The 19,764-nt window shown below is 36.3% G+C and overlaps 4 protein-coding genes across 4 annotated transcripts; 2 read left to right on the forward strand and 2 right to left on the reverse strand.

Moving 5' to 3' along the window:
• The first annotated feature begins 3,623 nt into the window (after nt 1–3,623).
• LOC131437827 (protein Dr1) lies at nt 3,624–4,459 on the forward strand. Its single transcript, XM_058607438.1, has 2 exons — nt 3,624–3,899; nt 3,965–4,459. Exons 1-2 carry the CDS (start codon nt 3,801–3,803, stop codon nt 4,385–4,387), a joined length of 522 nt encoding a protein of 173 aa, XP_058463421.1. The 5' UTR covers nt 3,624–3,800; the 3' UTR covers nt 4,388–4,459.
• A 50-nt stretch (nt 4,460–4,509) lies between these two features.
• Nucleotides 4,510–5,524, reverse strand: LOC131437826 (DNA-directed RNA polymerase II subunit RPB3). The gene is made up of 2 exons (XM_058607437.1): nt 5,366–5,524; nt 4,510–5,311 (listed from the first exon to the last, which is right to left on the reverse strand). Exons 1-2 carry the CDS (start codon nt 5,449–5,451, stop codon nt 4,570–4,572), a joined length of 828 nt encoding a protein of 275 aa, XP_058463420.1. The 5' UTR covers nt 5,452–5,524; the 3' UTR covers nt 4,510–4,569.
• Nucleotides 5,525–9,899: 4,375 nt separating this feature from the next.
• LOC131436854 (snRNA-activating protein complex subunit 1) lies at nt 9,900–13,340 on the forward strand. Its single transcript, XM_058605796.1, has 4 exons — nt 9,900–10,166; nt 10,223–10,713; nt 12,759–13,152; nt 13,210–13,340. The coding sequence occupies exons 1-4, from the start codon at nt 10,033–10,035 to the stop codon at nt 13,223–13,225; spliced, it is 1,035 nt and encodes a 344-aa protein (XP_058461779.1). The 5' UTR covers nt 9,900–10,032; the 3' UTR covers nt 13,226–13,340.
• Nucleotides 10,329–12,732, reverse strand: LOC131436853 (juvenile hormone esterase-like). The gene is made up of 3 exons (XM_058605795.1): nt 11,300–12,732; nt 10,963–11,237; nt 10,329–10,908 (listed from the first exon to the last, which is right to left on the reverse strand). The coding sequence occupies exons 1-3, from the start codon at nt 12,527–12,529 to the stop codon at nt 10,740–10,742; spliced, it is 1,674 nt and encodes a 557-aa protein (XP_058461778.1). The 5' UTR covers nt 12,530–12,732; the 3' UTR covers nt 10,329–10,739.
• Nucleotides 13,341–19,764: the final 6,424 nt, after the last annotated feature.

Here is a 19,764-nt window from a genome sequence, read left to right on the forward strand (position 1 = left end):
GAAAATCCCATTACCCCCACCCACCCAATATTTCATGGAACTTACCGCCCCTGGATGCGATTGTCTTGTTTGAGGAGTACACGGTTGAATTGAGTACCCATTTAAGTGTACTATTCGACTCATTTCTGACAAAACTGGGAAAACTCACTTAATGGGTAAATACTCTTTCCTTAATAATGGGTAAAGTGAAAATGTGTATCAAAAACAGGTGATTTAGTATCCAGTTTCAAGTGAGGGAACGAACTTACCTAAAAACTGGGTAATGATTCAGAAATCAAGCATGATCGGTTACTTAGAAAAAGAAAAATGTGTGAGAATTATTGGAACAATTTATTGAGTTATGAACGTATGTGATACCTTCAATTTTATTAAGATTTTTTTAAATTTAAGAAGTTATACTTGTCATAGAAATTTCTAATATTCTTGACTTCATATGGCGGTCTTATGATTCGCATACGATATTGATGTGGCTAAAAACCATACGATATCATTTGAAATATATGTTTTGCCTGAGTGCACATATTTTTATCAATAACAATTGAATTTCAATTCCAGATACTTAGGCAGTTTGAAAATGTTGATATGGAATTTCAACGCCTAATATGCAACCTCTAGTGATGTCATAAAACTCTCAGTCTGATGAAGTTTCGTAATGCAAGGACTTTATTCAGTTTAAATTATTATATAAATATATATTAATGTTGATCATCGAATATCTACACAAAACATTTCCATTTCAATTTGTGATTCGTCCGTTGATTAATAAACTGTTATGTCGTTACTGCAATGAAATATCTCAGGCGGAAAAGTTTAATTTTTCCTTTCTTGCTTTTTTGTGGAATCTATTTAAATTTGTATTGAATTAAGGAAATCTGTTTTGTACAAAATCTGTATCTGCATGTAAAATCTGTTTAACACAGTTAAATCTGTATAAATGGCATCTCGGAATGGCTGGCAGTGATATTATACCCGCTATTAGCTGTTAGTCAGCCGTCTGGCAGCCATGCAGGTGGTAAAACAAAAGAAACTAGCCCGGTGGCAAAGATAAGGCGCTTCAGCAAGTGCTATCATAGCCAACATCTGGGGCATTTGGTGGGCAAACAGAGCGCTCAGTCTGGTAAACAAACAATCAAGCATTTCAAATCGAGTAAAGTCTTAGTTTCCTTATCGTAGTGATGATATTCTGATCGATAATAAGTGGTGAAGAGTGATAAAGGATGCTGAATAAACAAGTTGTTAGTAATACCCAATTTGTTGTTAGCCATTCTTCTTCATTGTTTTGGTCTTTGCAGAAGGATGCTGACCACAGTTACATGACTTCCTAGCAGGAGGCTGAGAGAAACTCTCGATGAACATTAGAGAAGGTCCCAAGTGCAAGTGACAGTTTCTCTTGGTTTACTCTCTCTTTCAATTATTACGGCAAATTACAGTAATTTCCAACAAATTCTACAGTGCATATCGAAAGTTGATGGTTTTTGCTATAATCCTATGTGAAGTGTTAGATGGGAAGGTTGCTGATTGGACCGTAATACTCGAAAGAGAAAGTAAACAAAGAGAAACTGTCATTTGCACTTAGGACCTTTTCTCGTGTTTGTCTTCAACTGTTATTTGCCGATAGGACCTTTCCTAGAGAATGTCGTTATTTTTATACTTCAAGTTGACAAAGATTGGATAACGTAATATTTTCACAACCCTCAATGAACCAATATTCGACGAACGGATATTTGACAGTTCTGTTGCCGATGATGACCACGATGATAAATGAACAGGTGACAAGATTTTTCTATGTGTGAGTGCGGTTCCCGTAAAAAATAAACCATTGATTTTACAGCATAAACAATTGATTCACAATTAGGCCTATAGCAGCCCTTACACGTGACAATATTATTGTCAATCCAAAGTATTGTCAATACCGTCAATCCAATTGGCTTGGTAACTTGAGTCCGCGTTTTTCGAAAAAATCAAGCGTTTGGAGCTTTAAATATTGCAACTGAATATTGTAACATTGAGAGAAACGGTCATAATACATATTTAACTGTTTCCTCTCTGGAGAGAAAGTATTGTAGGATTGATGAGCAGTTTTGATTTTTTGACAATATTTTCGTCAATCCAAAGAAGTTTCCACTACACGATCAAAAGTATTGTCAATACTCCTTGTATTGACAATAATATTGTCTCGTGTAAGGGCAGCTTATGGGTAACAATACATTTTATTGTATCTTGATAATTTTTTTTTTATTTTCAATGATTCAATATATAGTTTCCACGATTTTATAATTGAATGAATTGTACACGTGGTGTTTCAAAGAATATGCGAACTGCAAATTTGATTGTTTTCAGAGAAAACAAGTTTGAGAAAATTTTATGATTCGAATTATTAGGATACTTATCAACCTATACATTCTATTGTAAAAAGCATATTCACAATAAATTGAATAGTATATAACAATACATTAAAATATTTTTCAATGGTCAAAGCAAAATTGTGGAAGGTTTTGTAACACCTAATCGTATTGTTTTTCTATAATATTTTTTATTCGCATTGTCATTTATTTTAGCAAAACAAGAAGATGTGGGGAAGAAAAGTGTAAACATCGAGCGTTTCCGGATCATCCGTCGAATCACGCATAGTTGCTGTAACCGAGAACAAAGTTTTATTTCATACTAGCTGATTTCCTCCGCGTTGCCCGAAAAAGTTTCGTGAAGGCAAGGCCGAAAAAAAATTTAGGAATTGTCCTCCATTGATACTCTGATTGTAATGGGACACAGCTTAAACGACAATCCGATTGAACAATACTCCGTTCATGTTCAAATTGCGAATGATCTGTCCCATCTCAAATCGTACTTGAATTACTATATATATATATATATATATATATATATATATATATATATATATATATATATATATATATATATATATATATATATATATATATATATATATATATATATATATATATATATATATATATATATATATATATATACATATATATATATATATATATATATATATATATATATATATATATATATATATATATATATATATATATATATATATATATATATATATATATACATATATATATATATATATATATATATATATATATATATATATATATATATATATATATATATATATATATATATACATATATATATATATATATATATATATATATATATATATATATATATATATATATATATATATATATATATATATACATATATATATATATATTTATATATATATATATATATATATATATATATATATATATATATATTTACCAAGACATAATACTTGGAGAAATTAAATTTCATACCCGGAAACACAACACTAGATATATGTGTCAAATGTTTATTACGATTTAGTAACAAAAATAAACAAAACGAGTTTTTTATTGCATTTTGTATGGATTGTTCTAATACACGCAGTGCCCGAACACCGTTTCTCAATTCACTATCAAATCTGTCATTTGGCAATATGTTGACCAACATACATGCACGGACTTACGAACAAATAGTTTTTCAAGAAAAGCAAATCTCGGCGCCATACTTAATTTTGTGAGCCAAAAGCCCTATCTCGCCACCAGTGCTAATTCTACATCGTGGATGGTGACTGGGCGGCCATGTTGTTTGTTTTGAATATAATATATCCATCATCGTAACGTTCATTTATCCCTTTTTTGTTTTTGTTACTCTTTGATAATTTTTACCGTAGAACTACGATATTCTTTCGATTGAGATTTGTTTGTTACCCCGGACGCTTGTGCCGAGGGATCATAATGTCGGATCCTCAAGACGAACTTTGTCCACCTAACAATCCAGAGGACGATGAACTTACTTTACCTAGGGCAAGCATCAACAAAATCATTAAAGAGTTGGTAAGCTATTGAATCGTTTATTAGTGATAAAACATCGTACCAGTTATCTGTTTTCATTGTTGTAGGTCCCTTCGATACGGGTAGCAAACGAGAGTCGAGAACTGATTCTAAATTGCTGCACAGAATTCATCCACTTGATCAGCTCAGAAGCGAACGAAGTATGTAACCAGAGAAATAAAAAGACCATAAACGCAGAGCATGTGCTTGAAGCCCTAGACCGATTGGGATTCAAGGATTACAAACAGGAGGCAGAAGCTGTGCTCAACGATTGTAAGCAAGTTGCCGCCAAAAGGCGGAGGCAGAGCACCCGGTTAGAGAATTTGGGCATTCCGGAGGAGGAACTACTCAGACAACAGCAAGAGTTGTTTGCCAAAGCTCGAGAAGAACAAGCAGCTGCCGAACAGCAGCAGTGGTACAGTCTTCAACAAAATGCAGAGCTTTATCAGAAACAATTATCCCAAGATGAGGATGACAGTGACGACTACTAAGCTTATGAGTAGTGTAATTTCTAGAGTTTCCTAGGTTTTCAATTGAATGAAAGAAATAAAAGGTAATATAAACTTTTTGCAGATTCTACTGCTACACATAAGAACCTATCACACAGCTTACGTTAGACTTTCTCTAACAAAGATTTATATTTATATACTAAAGTTTAAAATACGCAATATATTCAAATTGCCAATGCATCTGTTTGCGTCTCATGACTGAGCTGCGTCTGCAAATTGGACAGCTTATTTTTAAGCACCTGCACACCCATCATAACAATATTTTCTGGCTTCAGGGCTCCTGAGGATTCTACATTGAAAAAGAATTTATTTGGCTTAGCCTCCCAGTTGAATTCCGCTTCGTACTTGTCATCCTCTAATTCAGTGTGTTCGGACTTCGGCCACTCGTCCGGTTTAGGGAAAAGAGTGTGTCGCATCGAGTTATCGGGATCGTACTCGAAACAAACGCCGCATGTTGGATTCCATTTGGCGTGTTCTTTACCGAAGCCTTTTTTTGCATAGGCCCGCAATTTCAATTCCTGTCCCTTTCGTAGTTTAATGATCAATATCTCGTCGGTACCTTCACCGTATTCATTATCCTCGTCATCACGGTGTCGGGACGTAACAGGCAGCACTCGTGGATCGCTAGACTTCAAATCGGCTGTCGTTACGTGCCGCGTATGCTCGTCATTACATTTAACATCCAGAGTAAATTCCACGCTGCACTCGGTGCAGAAATCCAAACACGTGCAATCCCTGCTGTACTGCATTCGTTCCACTACTTCATCGGATATTAAAGGAATCAGCCCAACACGATGAGCGAGAAACTCGTCGGCGAGTACTGTAGTGTTCGACTCCAACTGGACCCAATCAATTGCTAGTGTTGGTGTTTCGGCTATGAAAACTCGCCGCAAACTGTTGGTAACGCTAAAAGTAGATAAACAAATAACACAAAGCCATCACCAATAACGCTAAATATACCTTAATTCGGTGTCTTCTACCACAAATTTCACATTTTCATCCGTAAGCTCTGTAATAGTAACTGATGGTTGATTAGCGTATGGCATTTTAAATGTAAATCACGCTTTGCAGAAATCGCGTAAAAAAATATGAAGCCGTTTCAACGCTGATACGACCGAATTTGACAGCGATAAACCCGAGATGCCAGGTGAAATTTCAAAAATCTGCAGGCAGGGTTGCAAAAGTCTATATAGCTGAGAAAAAAATCTGCAGTCAGCAAGTATGTCTTGCTGGCAGCAAATTCTCTACACGCTCATTCAATGTTACTCTCAAGTGAGTAGTTTGTACTCACTTTTGCTCATTTAGTTCAAATGTCAAAAAGTGAGTAATATTGATTTAGAAGAATGAGTAACTTCGACTCAGTTTCTAAATTGACAACTCACAGAGCTTTGAAAACGTTGTGTGAAAATTTACGTTCACTGAACTTTTCCCTTTGTCGGAGGCGGAACTTTTCCTTTTGTCGGAGGCGGAACGGAGGAAGGCAGACGGATCCTTTCCAATGACCGATGAACAGGTAGCGGCTTCCTTCATTCTTTGCTTTAAACAAATACCGACTTACTTATTTGTTTAAAGAAAAGAATTCCTTATTCCAATCCCTTATTCAATTCGAATGATTTAGTAATGTTTACTCACTCGAGCTAATTTTACCATTTGTAGCACTAAGTAAATGTTACTCAGAATTTGACAAATACCATATTTACTCAAAAGTGAGTAAACAAGCTTTGCTCAGTATAGAGTAGTTCCACTTTTAACGAAAGTGAGTGAAATTGTACTCACTTTAGAGTAACATTGAACGAGCGTGTATGAAGTATGACACGCAAAACTGATTTGACGAGCAACAAAAAAGGTCGCGGCAATTTCAAAAGTCTGTAAAATTGGACGAACGTCTGCGAAAACCTCGATTTGCAAAAGTCTGCACCACAAAAAATGTTTGCAGCACTATACACGAAATTCGCAAATTTACAAACATATCTGCAGATCTGGCATCTCTGTGATAAACTGACATTATACAGTCGATCAAACTTTTCGTCGATTCGACGATTCCGTACATTTTCAGTGTTGCCATTCAGTACATTTCACACTTACTATGACTAACTAAAATTGGGTTGCAAGTCATCCAATTTCGTATCGATCATACCTAGAGCACAGACTAACAGGGACTCTAATTAGATTCTTTAACCATATAAACGGTCATTTCGAATATTCCTTTAGTTGGGACAGTACTCGCATATGTCATGATGGCGCCACGTTACCCTATCAAATTAATCCTGTCTGTCATCTAGACTGCGTTTATTTTTTTCATTTTCCAACCGAGTTGCCATTCATACAGAATTACCTGTAATGTATTGATTTGTATACGTCCATGCGAATTTCATGCAGGATACAGATTTAATGCATATTGCCAAAACTATATACAGAATTGTGCCTACTTCTCATCCTCCAACGCAATACAAAATCGAACCCGTTTTGTTACAATATTTATTTGCTTCATGTCTGCCGCCACTTAATTTCGGGTCCAGAAGAAAATTTGTTTCTGGTCTGCCGCAACATAACAATCAAAAATAATCTAGATGAACAACGTTGAGAAAAATAAAAGGTGGAGCTAGTGTATCACGAAAAATAATTTTTACAAGAATTTACTCATACTGTCATGTCTGTTAGTCTGTGCATGGGGCTTCGGGAACTGCATGAGCTTTCTATTATTTGCTTTCTAAGCCAGGCTAATTTGATGAACTTAAAATGACTCTTGATTTTAAATTAAAATATGTAAATTTTAAATTTGAAAACATCAATTATGAGAGTAACTTATAAATTGCTTCCGAAGGAGCAAAAGTAATGTTGGTTCCAGAAACTAAGTGTTTATGAATTTGTTCCGAATTTAGGCGTTACAGAAAACAACCCCGAGAGGCTTGTGTTTATACGACGAACATTAAAATTCCATTTCTTGTGAAGATCACAATTTGTTCACTTGTAATGAAGGCATTTTTGTCACAGAAGAAATGACGTTATGTTCCAATCGGTATTAGCACAGACTAACAGACATGACAGTATTAGTAAATTCTAATAAAAATAATTTTTCGTGATGCACTAGTTCCACCTATATTGTACTGCGCGAACTATTTACTATCGGTACACCCCTTGTGTTATGCAAAAGTTTTTTTTTACTAGTTGGTTTCCCCTCGTTTGTCAACACCGATCAGCTGCTTGCAGAGATGCCTGCTTTCATCAAAATATTTGAAAATGAATCGTCGCAATAAATTATTGGATTACGTTGATAATATATTTAACTTTTTTGCGATGTTGGAAGGTAACCATTTATTTGACTCAACGTTGTTCATCTAGACTATTTTTGATTGTGTTGGTAATTTTCACCCGAAATTAAGTGACGGCAGACCAGAAGCAAGTAAATATTGTAACAAAACGGGTTCGATTTTGTATTGCATTGGAGGATGAGAAGTAGGCACAATTCTGAATATAGTTTTGGCAATATGTATTAAATCTATACCCTGCATGAAATTCGCATGGACGTATACAAATCAATACATTACAGGTAATTCTGTATGAATGGCAACTCTGTTGGTAAATGAAAAAAATAAACACAGTCTAGATGACAGACAGGATGTTTTTGATAGGGTAACGTGGCGCCATCATGACATATGTGAGTACTGTCCCAAATAAAGGAATATTCGAAATGACCGTTAAAATGATTGAAGAATCTAATTTGAGTGTCCTGTCTGTTAGTCTGTGGTATTAGTATCGGTCAATCTGATTTCATATCGATATCGAGGATTTCAAAGTAAAGCTTACTAATATTTGGTAAATTTTATTTTTCTATGCGTAGTCACTAACATGATTGACTAGGCGAGATGGATCAACCATGATCTTAGTCAGTCTGTTTACTCCTGACAACACAAAGGAAAAAAAAATGATTGGCTTAGGCCACAATCAGCGTTGCCAGGTCATTTTTCCAAAAATCTGTCTGATTCAAAAATTTGTCTGGATTTGTCTGGGTGTACTATCTACAAGGAAATTTTGATCGGGCTTCATTTTCAGTGACCAAAAAAACAACAAAAAGGTCTCACCATCTACCGTCTTGAGGCCAAACGCAAGAAGATCTAACGAAATTTGGGAAAACTTTTAAAATCTGGCAAAACATATCTGGTTAGTTAGAGCGACGACACGACCAGGCACTCCGAAGAAAAATCAGCATTAAAACTGTTCGCTAACGATTCACCGCCAGTTACCATAAATCTAGCGACCCCTTGTAAATGATAAAAATAATCTTCTCGAGCAACACTGTTTAAGTTGCTATGGACTTGTTACCAAGGAACCCCAAAACAAATAAACATGTTTTGAAAGCGGTGGAATAGTTCTATTAGTATTAAACTTTGTCCAAATTAAGCAGAAATGCATTTAAATGGACTCGATTTTCGGAATTTAATCGAAACTATGGATGAAACCAACGAACGAGGACAATGATCTGCTTCCAGCGATTCATCCGTACACTTCAACAGCTAGCTTTTCTGGGCAGTAGGATTCGGTGTAATATGCCGGTGTCAAAATTGTTTTGTGTCGGTTGATTGCGCAGCAGTGGAAACAGTATTTCACTTTGTTGGCCACTATTCGAGGATTACTAGTGGAATTCCACGAAGAAATCATTTTACCGTACGTTATGCAGGTACCGCAGAGCACTAGCTTCGCTCAGCTCGTTGTCGGTCATTTCCATGTCTTCCTTCTCACACAACGGTTCCAAGTCAAGATTTGAATTTTGAACTTGGCTTTATAAAAGACATAACTCATACTCCTCAATTTTTACATTCCGCTCGAGTCAGGTAAATCCATTAAAATGTTCCGTAATATAATAACCGATCTGAAATTTATTTTGTTTACATTAATCTTGCCTTCGATATGCAGTAACCAAGGTTATGGTGACTGTTATTCAAAATCAATAAATATATCAACTTGTGCTGCCAGTTTAAAAAAATTCACTAGCGTTTTCGATTTGACATTTCCAGTTACTGAGGGGTAGTTAAATTTACGATACAGTTTTGATAGACGAGTGGCAGGTCGTGTCGTCGGTTAGAGTGTCTGCCTCAGTGAGAAAAATCCGGCATTTGCCCAGCCATCTGACACCGGTATGTGAGCACCAGCCATTTGAAAGTACACCGATTACGTGGAGCCCCAAACACTGCGATGTTTTGATACTCATCGCGACTCTCAAATTGTGAAAATTACCTGCACTTGATGTCCCAAAACATTGTCCGCTGTATGTTAGCTAAACCGACAAGTTATTGTGAGAGAGTCGACCCAAAATTCACTAATTTTCGAGCTCTAAACAAGGTAAACCGTAAAACAATTGCATTATTGATTGTTTGTTTACGTTGCAATCAGCTGATTTTGAAGCTCCGATTTTGATCTTATCAAGATGGCGTCGTGATAGGAGACCGCATTTGTCAGATAAATCTGGCAACCTGGCAACGCTGGCCACAATTGACACATCTCGTCATAAAAAAGTATTTTGTATTTACATTCCTCTTTTCAAATCAAATCAAATTTGATCCCACTTGCCGCCAACACAGTTTGAAAGAAAACAAGTTTTCTTTTATATTTTAGAAGAGGTTACTGGAATGGTTAGTGAAATATCCCGTGGTTTTCGGGAAGATTGTTTCACATTTCTAAATGAATTCTCCAAACATGAGTCTATGGAATTCCGGTATTTTTGCCACGAATGGAAAAGAGTCAACTTTCAATACGTATTTCAGTAAGACATTTCTAATATATATTCTGATCCATCGGACTAAGTTATGCATATTACAGCGGTCGCAATACCGACGTTGAATTGGTCGAATTTGTCAATGAAGCGCTACTAATCGTAAAGCAGATATTTCTTTGTTCTAAGAAACCATTGGAGAGGATTGGATCGTTCTATTTAATGTATGCGTTATATTTCAAACAACCTTCAAATTTATTCTGTAAGATACGTGTCACTCCCGGAGATTGGCGATTTTTTAAACGGTTTGTGCAAAATCCATCGCAAGGAAGTGAATCGCAGGAAATCAAAGTAATTTTTTGGAAATTGTTTGTCGGTGATGCTTTTCGGTTTGTTCAGGATGAAAAAGAACACGGCTATGATCCGTTCTTTGTCAAAGGACTTCAAAGTAATCGGTTTGATGATAAGGTTCGAGAATCGTTTAAAATTATCAAAGAAGCGGAAAGTGATTTTCAGGCGATGAAATCAAGCACTGGTCTGTTTACGGCTCTAGATGCACTGGAGATGGCCTACAATGAGATGAAGGAGTCGCTGGATGGTAGGTTCCTTTGACAGGCTTTTGAATTATTCGGTATTTTCTGTGGGAAGGGGAAATAGCTGATCCCAAATAGCAAATCTTTCAGCGAAGAGCCCTATCTCCATTGTTAGAACCTGTCCAATGTTCAAGTAGTGATTGTCTGTTTTGGTGACAGGTTTCCAGTGTGGCATTGAAATTTGTGCATTGTTCGGATCTCTGGAAAGAAAATTATACTGTAATTTTTAGCTTTGAAAGGTATTACTAACGCACCCTGTATTAGCAAATGCACTCCACATTCCAGTAAGCCTCTCAACTGTTAAATTTTCCGGATCCGTAACATTGAATATAGGTGCTCTTGAAGGAATAGACAGCAGATATAGTAGATCGTCGTGGTGTACTGCTCCGTAAGGCGTTTTCTCATATGGGTAGTAGAGAAAGCTGTATCGGCCGACGTAGGAGAATTTGTACTGATAAACAAGGGTGTGCCGTGAGGCAAGTTGCACAAATCGATGCATTGCAAATCCTATAAGACTATCAGCGAAGAGCTACCAGAATAATTTTGATTTAGAATTCAAGACTATCGAGCCTTATATGCGTTTATACTTACATAATTTAAACCCTGCAGAGAGTTGTTCAAACTAAGGGGTTCATCTCTTAGAAATTCCTCTCGCAAAAGTCGACTCCTGTTTTTAGACTCCTCTGTGTGTCTTTCATATAAAAATAAAATGGGTGCAAGAGTATCAAAGTTTAGATCGAGCTCATTTCTAAGTGTTTCATTCCTTAAAAATGCCACCGCTGGACCTGCAAATTCATCCTTTGTAATTCCAGCAATTATGGGAACCTTCATGAAATCGCCTTTCAAGAATGCCTCCGTTGGATCTTGATCTAGGAAACGTTCCTGACCAAAGTTTGGTTCAATGACCGGCTTCCACAGCAATACTGGGTTCCACGATATTACAAACATGTACTCCAGGCTGTCGGCATAATCCGTTGCCGGTTTCTTGCGTAAACAGGCCATCATTTTATCAGCTGGTATCACTGGGCATCCCAAAAGTGCGGCCTGTTTCCGAGCGAGTTCAATTTGATCGGTTGGAATTTTAACTTGACTGGTAGCGGCAGCACTCATAACGATTGCCCGATGAAACAATCCTCGAGACATCGGCGAAATCAAATGCAGTGTAGTGCTTAAAGCACCTGCACTATAGCCCATCAATGTCACTGAATCTGGATTACCACCGAAACTGGAGATGTGATTCCGAATCCAACGAAGAGCCATGACTTGATCCTTTAGACCGGCATTTCCTGGACAGTCTTCCGTTCCAGTACTCATGAAACCTAACGAACCTAGTCGATAGTTGATTGTAACAAGAACGATATCCTGATCCATTAGATACTGAGGGCCTGCGTTGTTGTGGCTCTGACCGGAGAATGCATAAAATCCTCCCGGATGAATGTATACTAGCACGTTTTGAGGTTGTATTCTGATGAGTTTACCGGGAATTTGCTTCGTGTAGATGTTGAGGCGAAGACAATCTTCAGAGACTTCGCTTCTATTGTAGGCAGGCTGAGGACACATCGGTCCATCTTCGGTGGCATCCAGTAAGTTTTCCCATGGATCGACGGGTTGTGGAGGCCGGAATCGAAGATCTTCGATGGGCGGCTTAGCGTAGCGGATGCCTCGAAACGCGAAGATGTTCTTTCCTAATCGAGATGTTAAAATGGATCCTTTGATTGATCCCAGCGAGGTGTTTACGACGGGAAATTGTGACAAATGATCTGCTAATGCACGGTTGTTTGAAAGCAAAATTGCTATCAAAATAACAGTAAACAAATGCATGATGATCGTGTCAACGCCGAATAGAACTGAGCTATCAGTCGGCTGCGAACTCTTATTTAAGCAATGAAAACAAAAGGGGATTTCCCGTTTTATGCATCGGTTTACTATTTTTACTTGAACCCATACACACACACTCTCGGTAAAACTATGATCAGGGGGTTTCAACTCATTTGAATACGTTGTCTTCAACTCGTAAAATTCTTTCTGCTTTCTTATATTTTTTATCTAGAAACTGAAACAAACTCAAGCTCAACAGACAAAATCCCACAATCGAATCTGATGCAAAGCTTGCATGGTGATCTGGATGAAATCGTAAAAATTCTCGGTACTGATGAATCCACTATAGTCACTAGTATGACGATAGTCGGTCTCGATCATAGCGACGAGTTGTATACTGTGCGATCCAGCGAAAATATTGGAGCCAAACGGTCTTCGCTGCGTGAAAAAGCCTTTCGAAGGAAGGTTAATAAAAGGGATCTCCAGATAGCGACAGCGATAGTGTCTAATGTAAATAGTGATTCGACGATGGCATCATCCAGTAAATCTTTGCGACCACGGGCTACCAAGAAACGGGATATGAATACATCGGTGTTGCTAGATGATTCCATTGCGGATATGATGAGGTGAGAATCACAAACTAGGAACTGTATTACAAGCAATTTTATTTGTATATCTTACAGCACTGACGAAGACTGAACGATCGCGTAGGAGGTATCTCCGACTAGCAGCTGGATAAGTATCTTAGAAATGGCGCAAAGGGTCTACCAAGTGATATTTTTTTGTTAGTATGTAGTAAATATAAAATATTGAACCTAGATTTTTGTTTGATTGTTAAGTGTGATATTTTTCTGTGTGTATTGTTGATTAACTCAAAACTAGTAACCCACCGTTGCCGTTCGCTCGGGAGTCGATAAGTCGGAAGTCCCGCTGCGGTGAAGTCGTTTTATTTCTACGGGAAATTTTGATTTAATTACGGGAACAATGCGCAAAGTTAATGAAGCGAGATTTTTTTTATGTGGAACACATCTTTGTTTTCTATATAAGGGTGCAAATTAGAAACTCAAGGGAAAATACACGTAGAAATGTGATCAGGTTTTGAACACTTACGGCCCAGTCGATTTTGAATCAATTATTAATATTGTTTCACTATTTGATTGAAAATATTTGATTTGCATGTATCAAGCCACGTATTTTTAATCATATATGATTGAAATTTTGATTAATAGCGAGAAGTGTGGCAAGTGAATTTCCGATTTCAATTTCCTGGTTTTTTCCCGGTTTTCCCTTTTTTTTAGATAAAATTTCTCGGTTTGTGGAATAGGCTAGAATCGCCCCTGTTTGGTTTTTTAAAAATATTTTTTCATTCAAATTTTAAACAGATATCCCATGTCCAAAAAGGATCATTGTAATAGGCCCGCTAATTAGGGATTCAAATACTTTCCAGGCATTTCGATGTATAAATAGAAAATATTCATTATAATATGTGCATATAAGAAAAGCATAAACCCTTTTTCATTCAGGGGTTTTGGTTACACGTAACCGATTTCTTCCGAGTGCAAAATACTGTTTTTATTTTTTTTTTGGTATACATATGATTGAAAATAAATCAATAAGAAACAACCAATCCCTAAAACGAACGCTTGCCACTCGGAGAAAACAACAACAATCTATGCTTGCAACTTCGAATCATTTTGTACAGACCTTTCTTCGCTCCTTCCAGAAGTGAAAGTAATCTCAGTTCGGCGGGAAAATTATAAACGGCATGATGGCCAAGAATGGTTTATATCGTATCAAAGAACGCTCTTTATCAACTCTTCACACGATTCAATCAGTGCCATCAAAGAGAGGCGGATATCATCTCAGCAACAACACACCGTCATGGTTCATATAACTTAGAATGGGCACCAGTGCGAAAGCGATTTTCTTTCGATGACCTGTCTGAGCAACACGGGTTAGCACGCTGCTGTGGGGATTGTCTCTGAAGCAACAAACGGTCGTTTATTCTCGTTTTGCGATCCGATTCTATATAGGTAGTGGAAAATTGCGATAGAATCATTTTACTATTGCCGGTTATTCTAACTATGTGCATTTCTATGAAAATAGCTGTGAATGTTCCAAATCAGGGTTTTGAAATATTATAGATGGTGACCTAGTATGAGAATCATCAAGTCGAATTATCTACGATAATTATAAACTTGCGATTCTCTTGGGATTGGTAAATTCCTCACCGCGCCGATCATTGCCAGACTGTATATATTTTGTTAAGGGCTGTGAAATACTCAGAGTATGAAGTGGAGTGAAGAAATGTAGAAAAATTTTCTCACTGTTCATGCATTGAGAGACAGCGAGTTCTTGTAGCATCTTCTACCAGATTGAAAATGTTGTATACAATGTAGAGAAATATCGATCCACTTTCTGCCAAATTATCGGCAATAACAAACACTGATCATGGCACAGCGAATCTAACATAATATCGTCATTGCCAGGGCTTCGGCCATGGTACAATAAATTGTTATATGGACATATACTGTTTAAAATATGTCGCTTGCAGGCACATCTGTTCATTTAACGATACCCTCAGATGAATTATCATGCTGTGATTGTAATGAAAACCATAAAACCAATTATTAACAAAGTCCTGTCAGACAAAAAATTTGAAATTTTCATGTAATAGAATTGAATTTAAAATCATTAGATGTATTGGATGTGTGTATTAGAAGATTTCGCAAAACCGTTCGGCTGCCACGACTTGCTCTTTTAAAACACAATTTTTTTTCTAATATATCTGCTATTTAATAAACAATGTTTACGATTTCAATGCGTTGATGGGCAAATAAATCAAATGATAGCAGTTAAAATGCACAATATATTGATCTATTTTTTTCTAATAGGATTCTAAATGCTCGTAGAGTAATCAGAAAAATAATCAGAAAGTACGAGTTATTTCCGATAGCTTAACTAATTTATCTATATGATAAATCTTTCTACAATTGATCTGATTCTAGCAGATCAATCAATAACATTCAGGGTTTCAAATTGAGCAATGAATATTTCAATTAGTTATATATTCTACCAGCTTAGAACTAATCGACTAGAATACTATCGAATGTAAACCCTGAAATTGTTCTGGGAAAAATAGATATGGCCGTATATAATTTAAATCATTACCTTATTGAAGTTCCAAAAGCTCAAATTAAATTCAATTCACCTTTACCTACATCAATATCAATGTTCTTGTGATCCTACTATGGAATACTTGAGGACCTTTAAAAGAAAATTAAACATAGATTCACTGAACAAATCAATCCATTTTCTAAATCTTTCATGGATTCTATATTAGTCCTCAGAAATCAGTTTCAAAACATGGAGGCACAGACTGTGATGGATGTTCCTAAAAATGTTCAATAATTAACAGTTCGGTTGAAAAGTTCGTATCGTTTAATAGAAACACACATTTTTTTTTTGCCAAAATTCGTTTTTATTATTCAACATAATTGCCATCAGAGGCGATACAGCGATTATAGCGATCTTCAATTTTTTGATACCATTTTTGTAGTACGATTTGTCCTTTGCCTCAAAATAGGCCTCAGTTTTAGCGATTACCTCTTCATTGCTTCTAATTTTTTTTACCAGCGAGTATACTCTTGAGGTCTGAGAACAGGAAAAAGTCACTGGGGGCCAAATCTGGAGAATATGGTGGATGAGGGAGCAATTTGAAGCCCAATTCGTTGAATTTCAGCATGGTTTTCATCGACTTGTGACACGGTGCATTGTCTTGATGAAACAAAACTTTTTTCTTCTTCAAATGAGGCCGTTTTTTTGAAATTTCGTCCTTCAAACGCTCTAATAACGATATATAATAGTCAGTGTTGATGGTTTTTCCCTTTTTAAGGTAGTCGAGGAAAATTATACCATGCGAATCCCAAAATACAGACGCCATAACCTTACCGGCCGATTGTTGAGTCTTTCCACGCTTTGGGTTCGGTTCATCGCGTGCAGTCCACTCAGCTGACTGTCGATTGGACTCCGGAGTGAAGTGATGGAGCCATGTTTCGTCCATTGTTATATATCGACGAATAAAATCGGTTTTATTTCGATATAACAGCTCCAAACGCTGCTCAGAATCATCAATTCGTTGTTGTTTTTGATCGGTTGTGAGCTCACGCGGCACCCATTTTGCTCAAAGCTTTCTCATATCCAAATATTCGTGAATAATATGTTCAACACGTTCCTTTGATATCTTTAGGGTGTCAGCTATCTCGATCAACTTCACTTTACGGTCATTGAAAATCATTTTGTGGATTTTTTTCACGTTTTCATCGGTAACAGCCTCTTTTGGACGTCCACTGCGTTCATCGTCTTCGGTGCTCATATGACCAGTACGAAATTTTGCAAACCACTTACGAATTGTTGCTTCGCCCGGTGCAGAGTCTGGATAACACTCATCAAGCCATTTTTTTGGTATCGGCGGCACTTTTTTTCATAAAAAAGTAGTGTTTCATCAACACACGAAATTCCTTGTTTTCCATTTTTTTCACAATAACAAAAGTAGCTTGACTCAAAATGCAATATCTCACAAACTAATAATCAGACAGCTGTCAAATTTATACACGTATCTTTTGAAGGTTGGTACTAACTGAAAATGGTATGGATTTAGTTCTAGTGGCGCCCTCTCATAGAAACTATACGAACTTTTCAGCCGATCTGTTATATTAAAAATTTTCCCTATGTTACCTTGAGATTTTGCCATACATTTTGCAGGTGTGTTGAATACTTATTCAAAAATTTAATAAAAAATTCAACAGAAGCATCCAAATTATCCTTATTTTTCATTATGCTGTTATTGATAACAACTAAAAAAACTTTGATGTTTCCTGTTTGATTTAGAACTGCCTGCAAGCCTCTATAAATCGTTGGACGAGACATAGGGTATTGGCCCAATTTCCAATAGACAATAAGTTATTTCAACACTTGTACTGAACATTTCGCTCAAACGCAAACTTGGGTCTTGTCTCCTACTTTTCAATTGTTGAAAAAAATCATTATGCTAACAACTGTTACTCATAGGTAATATTTTTATTCACTAAAATTCCCTAAATTCACTAATAGTAATATTTTTATTCACTAGAATTCCCGACTTTTTCCCGGTTTTCCCGATTTTTCCGGTCACTTGCCATCCGGAAGACGCTATGCTGGCTTACAAGATTTTCCTGACGGAGACGATGGTTTTGAAGGAGTAAGCGATCTATCAGCGGAAAAGCATCGCTCTGATTGGTCGATTGATGCAAAAGCGGTAATTTTTTCATCTTTGCGAGTTCAGAACAAATCCGAAAAAAGGCGTGGAACTTGTTTTTTCGCACACATTGTTGACAGTACCCATACGTTTGCAAAGGGTATTTCTCTTTAATAGTACCGAGAATTTCGGTTGTTTTATATTTTACCGAGATGACTGCCGAGAGCCCTGCTGTTCAAATCTCGGTAAATTTTTTCCGAGGTTCGAGAAGAAAATCCAAGATCGAATCGAAATGGGGAAAAAATCCTAAAATAGAGCAAAGCTTTTAGATACTGGAAAATCTGTGTATATGGTGATGAGTTTTGTAGTGAATACGACTTACTTTACTATGGGGCGCCTTTACAAAATTTACCCTGATAAGTTTTTGATCGTGAATATCTCTTGTTATACTTAACGCAGCAACATATTTTTTTCTCCATGCTATCAGAAATATAATCAGGAATTTGTGATTAAATTTTCAACAGTGTTTAATAACCATAAATAACTCAAAAACTAACTCTGACTTTTGGAAACAATGAGGAAAACTCATCACATTTGCTTGCCCTTTTCGCACCAGGACGACGGTTTTGAGGTAGTCAGGCACATATCAGTTCCAATGTTCTACTGGCCGAGTGTGATAGGTAAATCTTGACCGATTCGCATTCGGACGTCGTGGCTAGCAGTAGCAGAGAACTGAATTTTTAGTTAAATTCAAGAACTAATCTCAGAACCTAAATTCTGGTCCACCTGAATTCTGAAGTTAGTGTTAAGTTCCGAATTTAGTTTCATACTTCTATTTCAAAATGCAGTTCCAGATTACTGGTTCAGAATTTAAAACTATGACTAGAACTGAATCCTGTTTTTGGATTTTGAAACTGGTTTCAAATTTAGTTCCTTATTCAGGGATCCAAATCCAGAGATATCATTTAGGATTTTATCATCAGAATTCATGAACAAAATTCAGGATATAAATTTTAGATCTGTATTCTGACACTAACTGTCATCGTCATCGAACCTTCATTTAAAAACTGAATTCAAAACCATAGTTTAATTCCTGAATTAAGTTTCAAAATTTAATTCATCAAATCAGTTTCAGCATTTGTTTCCAGAATTCAGAACCTACATGTAGGAACTAAATTGTTAACATGATTTCTGGAACTAGATGTTGGAACTGAATTCAGTTCCTATATTAAGACTTGATGTTAAAGTTCAGAATTTAGTTCTATAACGCAATTTGGAAAATTCTAAAAATATCTACAGTTCCTTACTCTTAGAACTAAATTTTTGACCTGAGTTCTAGATCTAGATTCCGCAAATTTGCAGTTGAATTTGGAGCGTGTCCCAGATTTCTATATAAGTTCTTAAATTTTACCAGTTATAAACATTGGACAAATTACGCAAAGTGGTTTTTTTAGAACTACTAAAATATTTCCAAAGGATTTTTAGAAGTTTAATTTTACTAGTATCTAAATCAACAAAACTGTATTTGTCCCGTGTTATTAAATTGTATGGTAGAATGTGTTTGTAGTCAATTATTCGTACTGTTGTACAGATGCATCGTTAAAATTCTGGAAGCAAAGCAATGAAAGTTGCAAAATATACACAATCTTATACGAATGATTTTCTTTATCCGGAAGTGAGAAAGAAATATGTCAGTTTTAGTCGTATTCATGTCCTCCAGTTATGTCTGTGACATTACCCACCCGCCTTTTTCCAGTTAAAATAAAACTTCCTAATTTTTCAAGTTCATTCCAGGAGTCACCAACTTCTTAAGTAGTAGTGAAATGTATGAATATGTGTTTCGTTTACTTTTTAAAAGCTTTATAAGTGTTTGATATCGCTAAATAGTTTGAACGGTTATTTAAGCCATAACAAAAAAACGCCATTATTGAAGGCGTTTCATACCACGTTGTTTACTCTCAAGGTGTGTTTTCAAAGCATGAATAAGTGAGTTCCGGATAAG

The sequence above is a fragment of the Malaya genurostris genome, chromosome 3 (assembly GCF_030247185.1).
Source record: "Malaya genurostris strain Urasoe2022 chromosome 3, Malgen_1.1, whole genome shotgun sequence".
NCBI classification, from domain to species: Eukaryota; Metazoa; Arthropoda; class Insecta; order Diptera; family Culicidae; genus Malaya; species Malaya genurostris.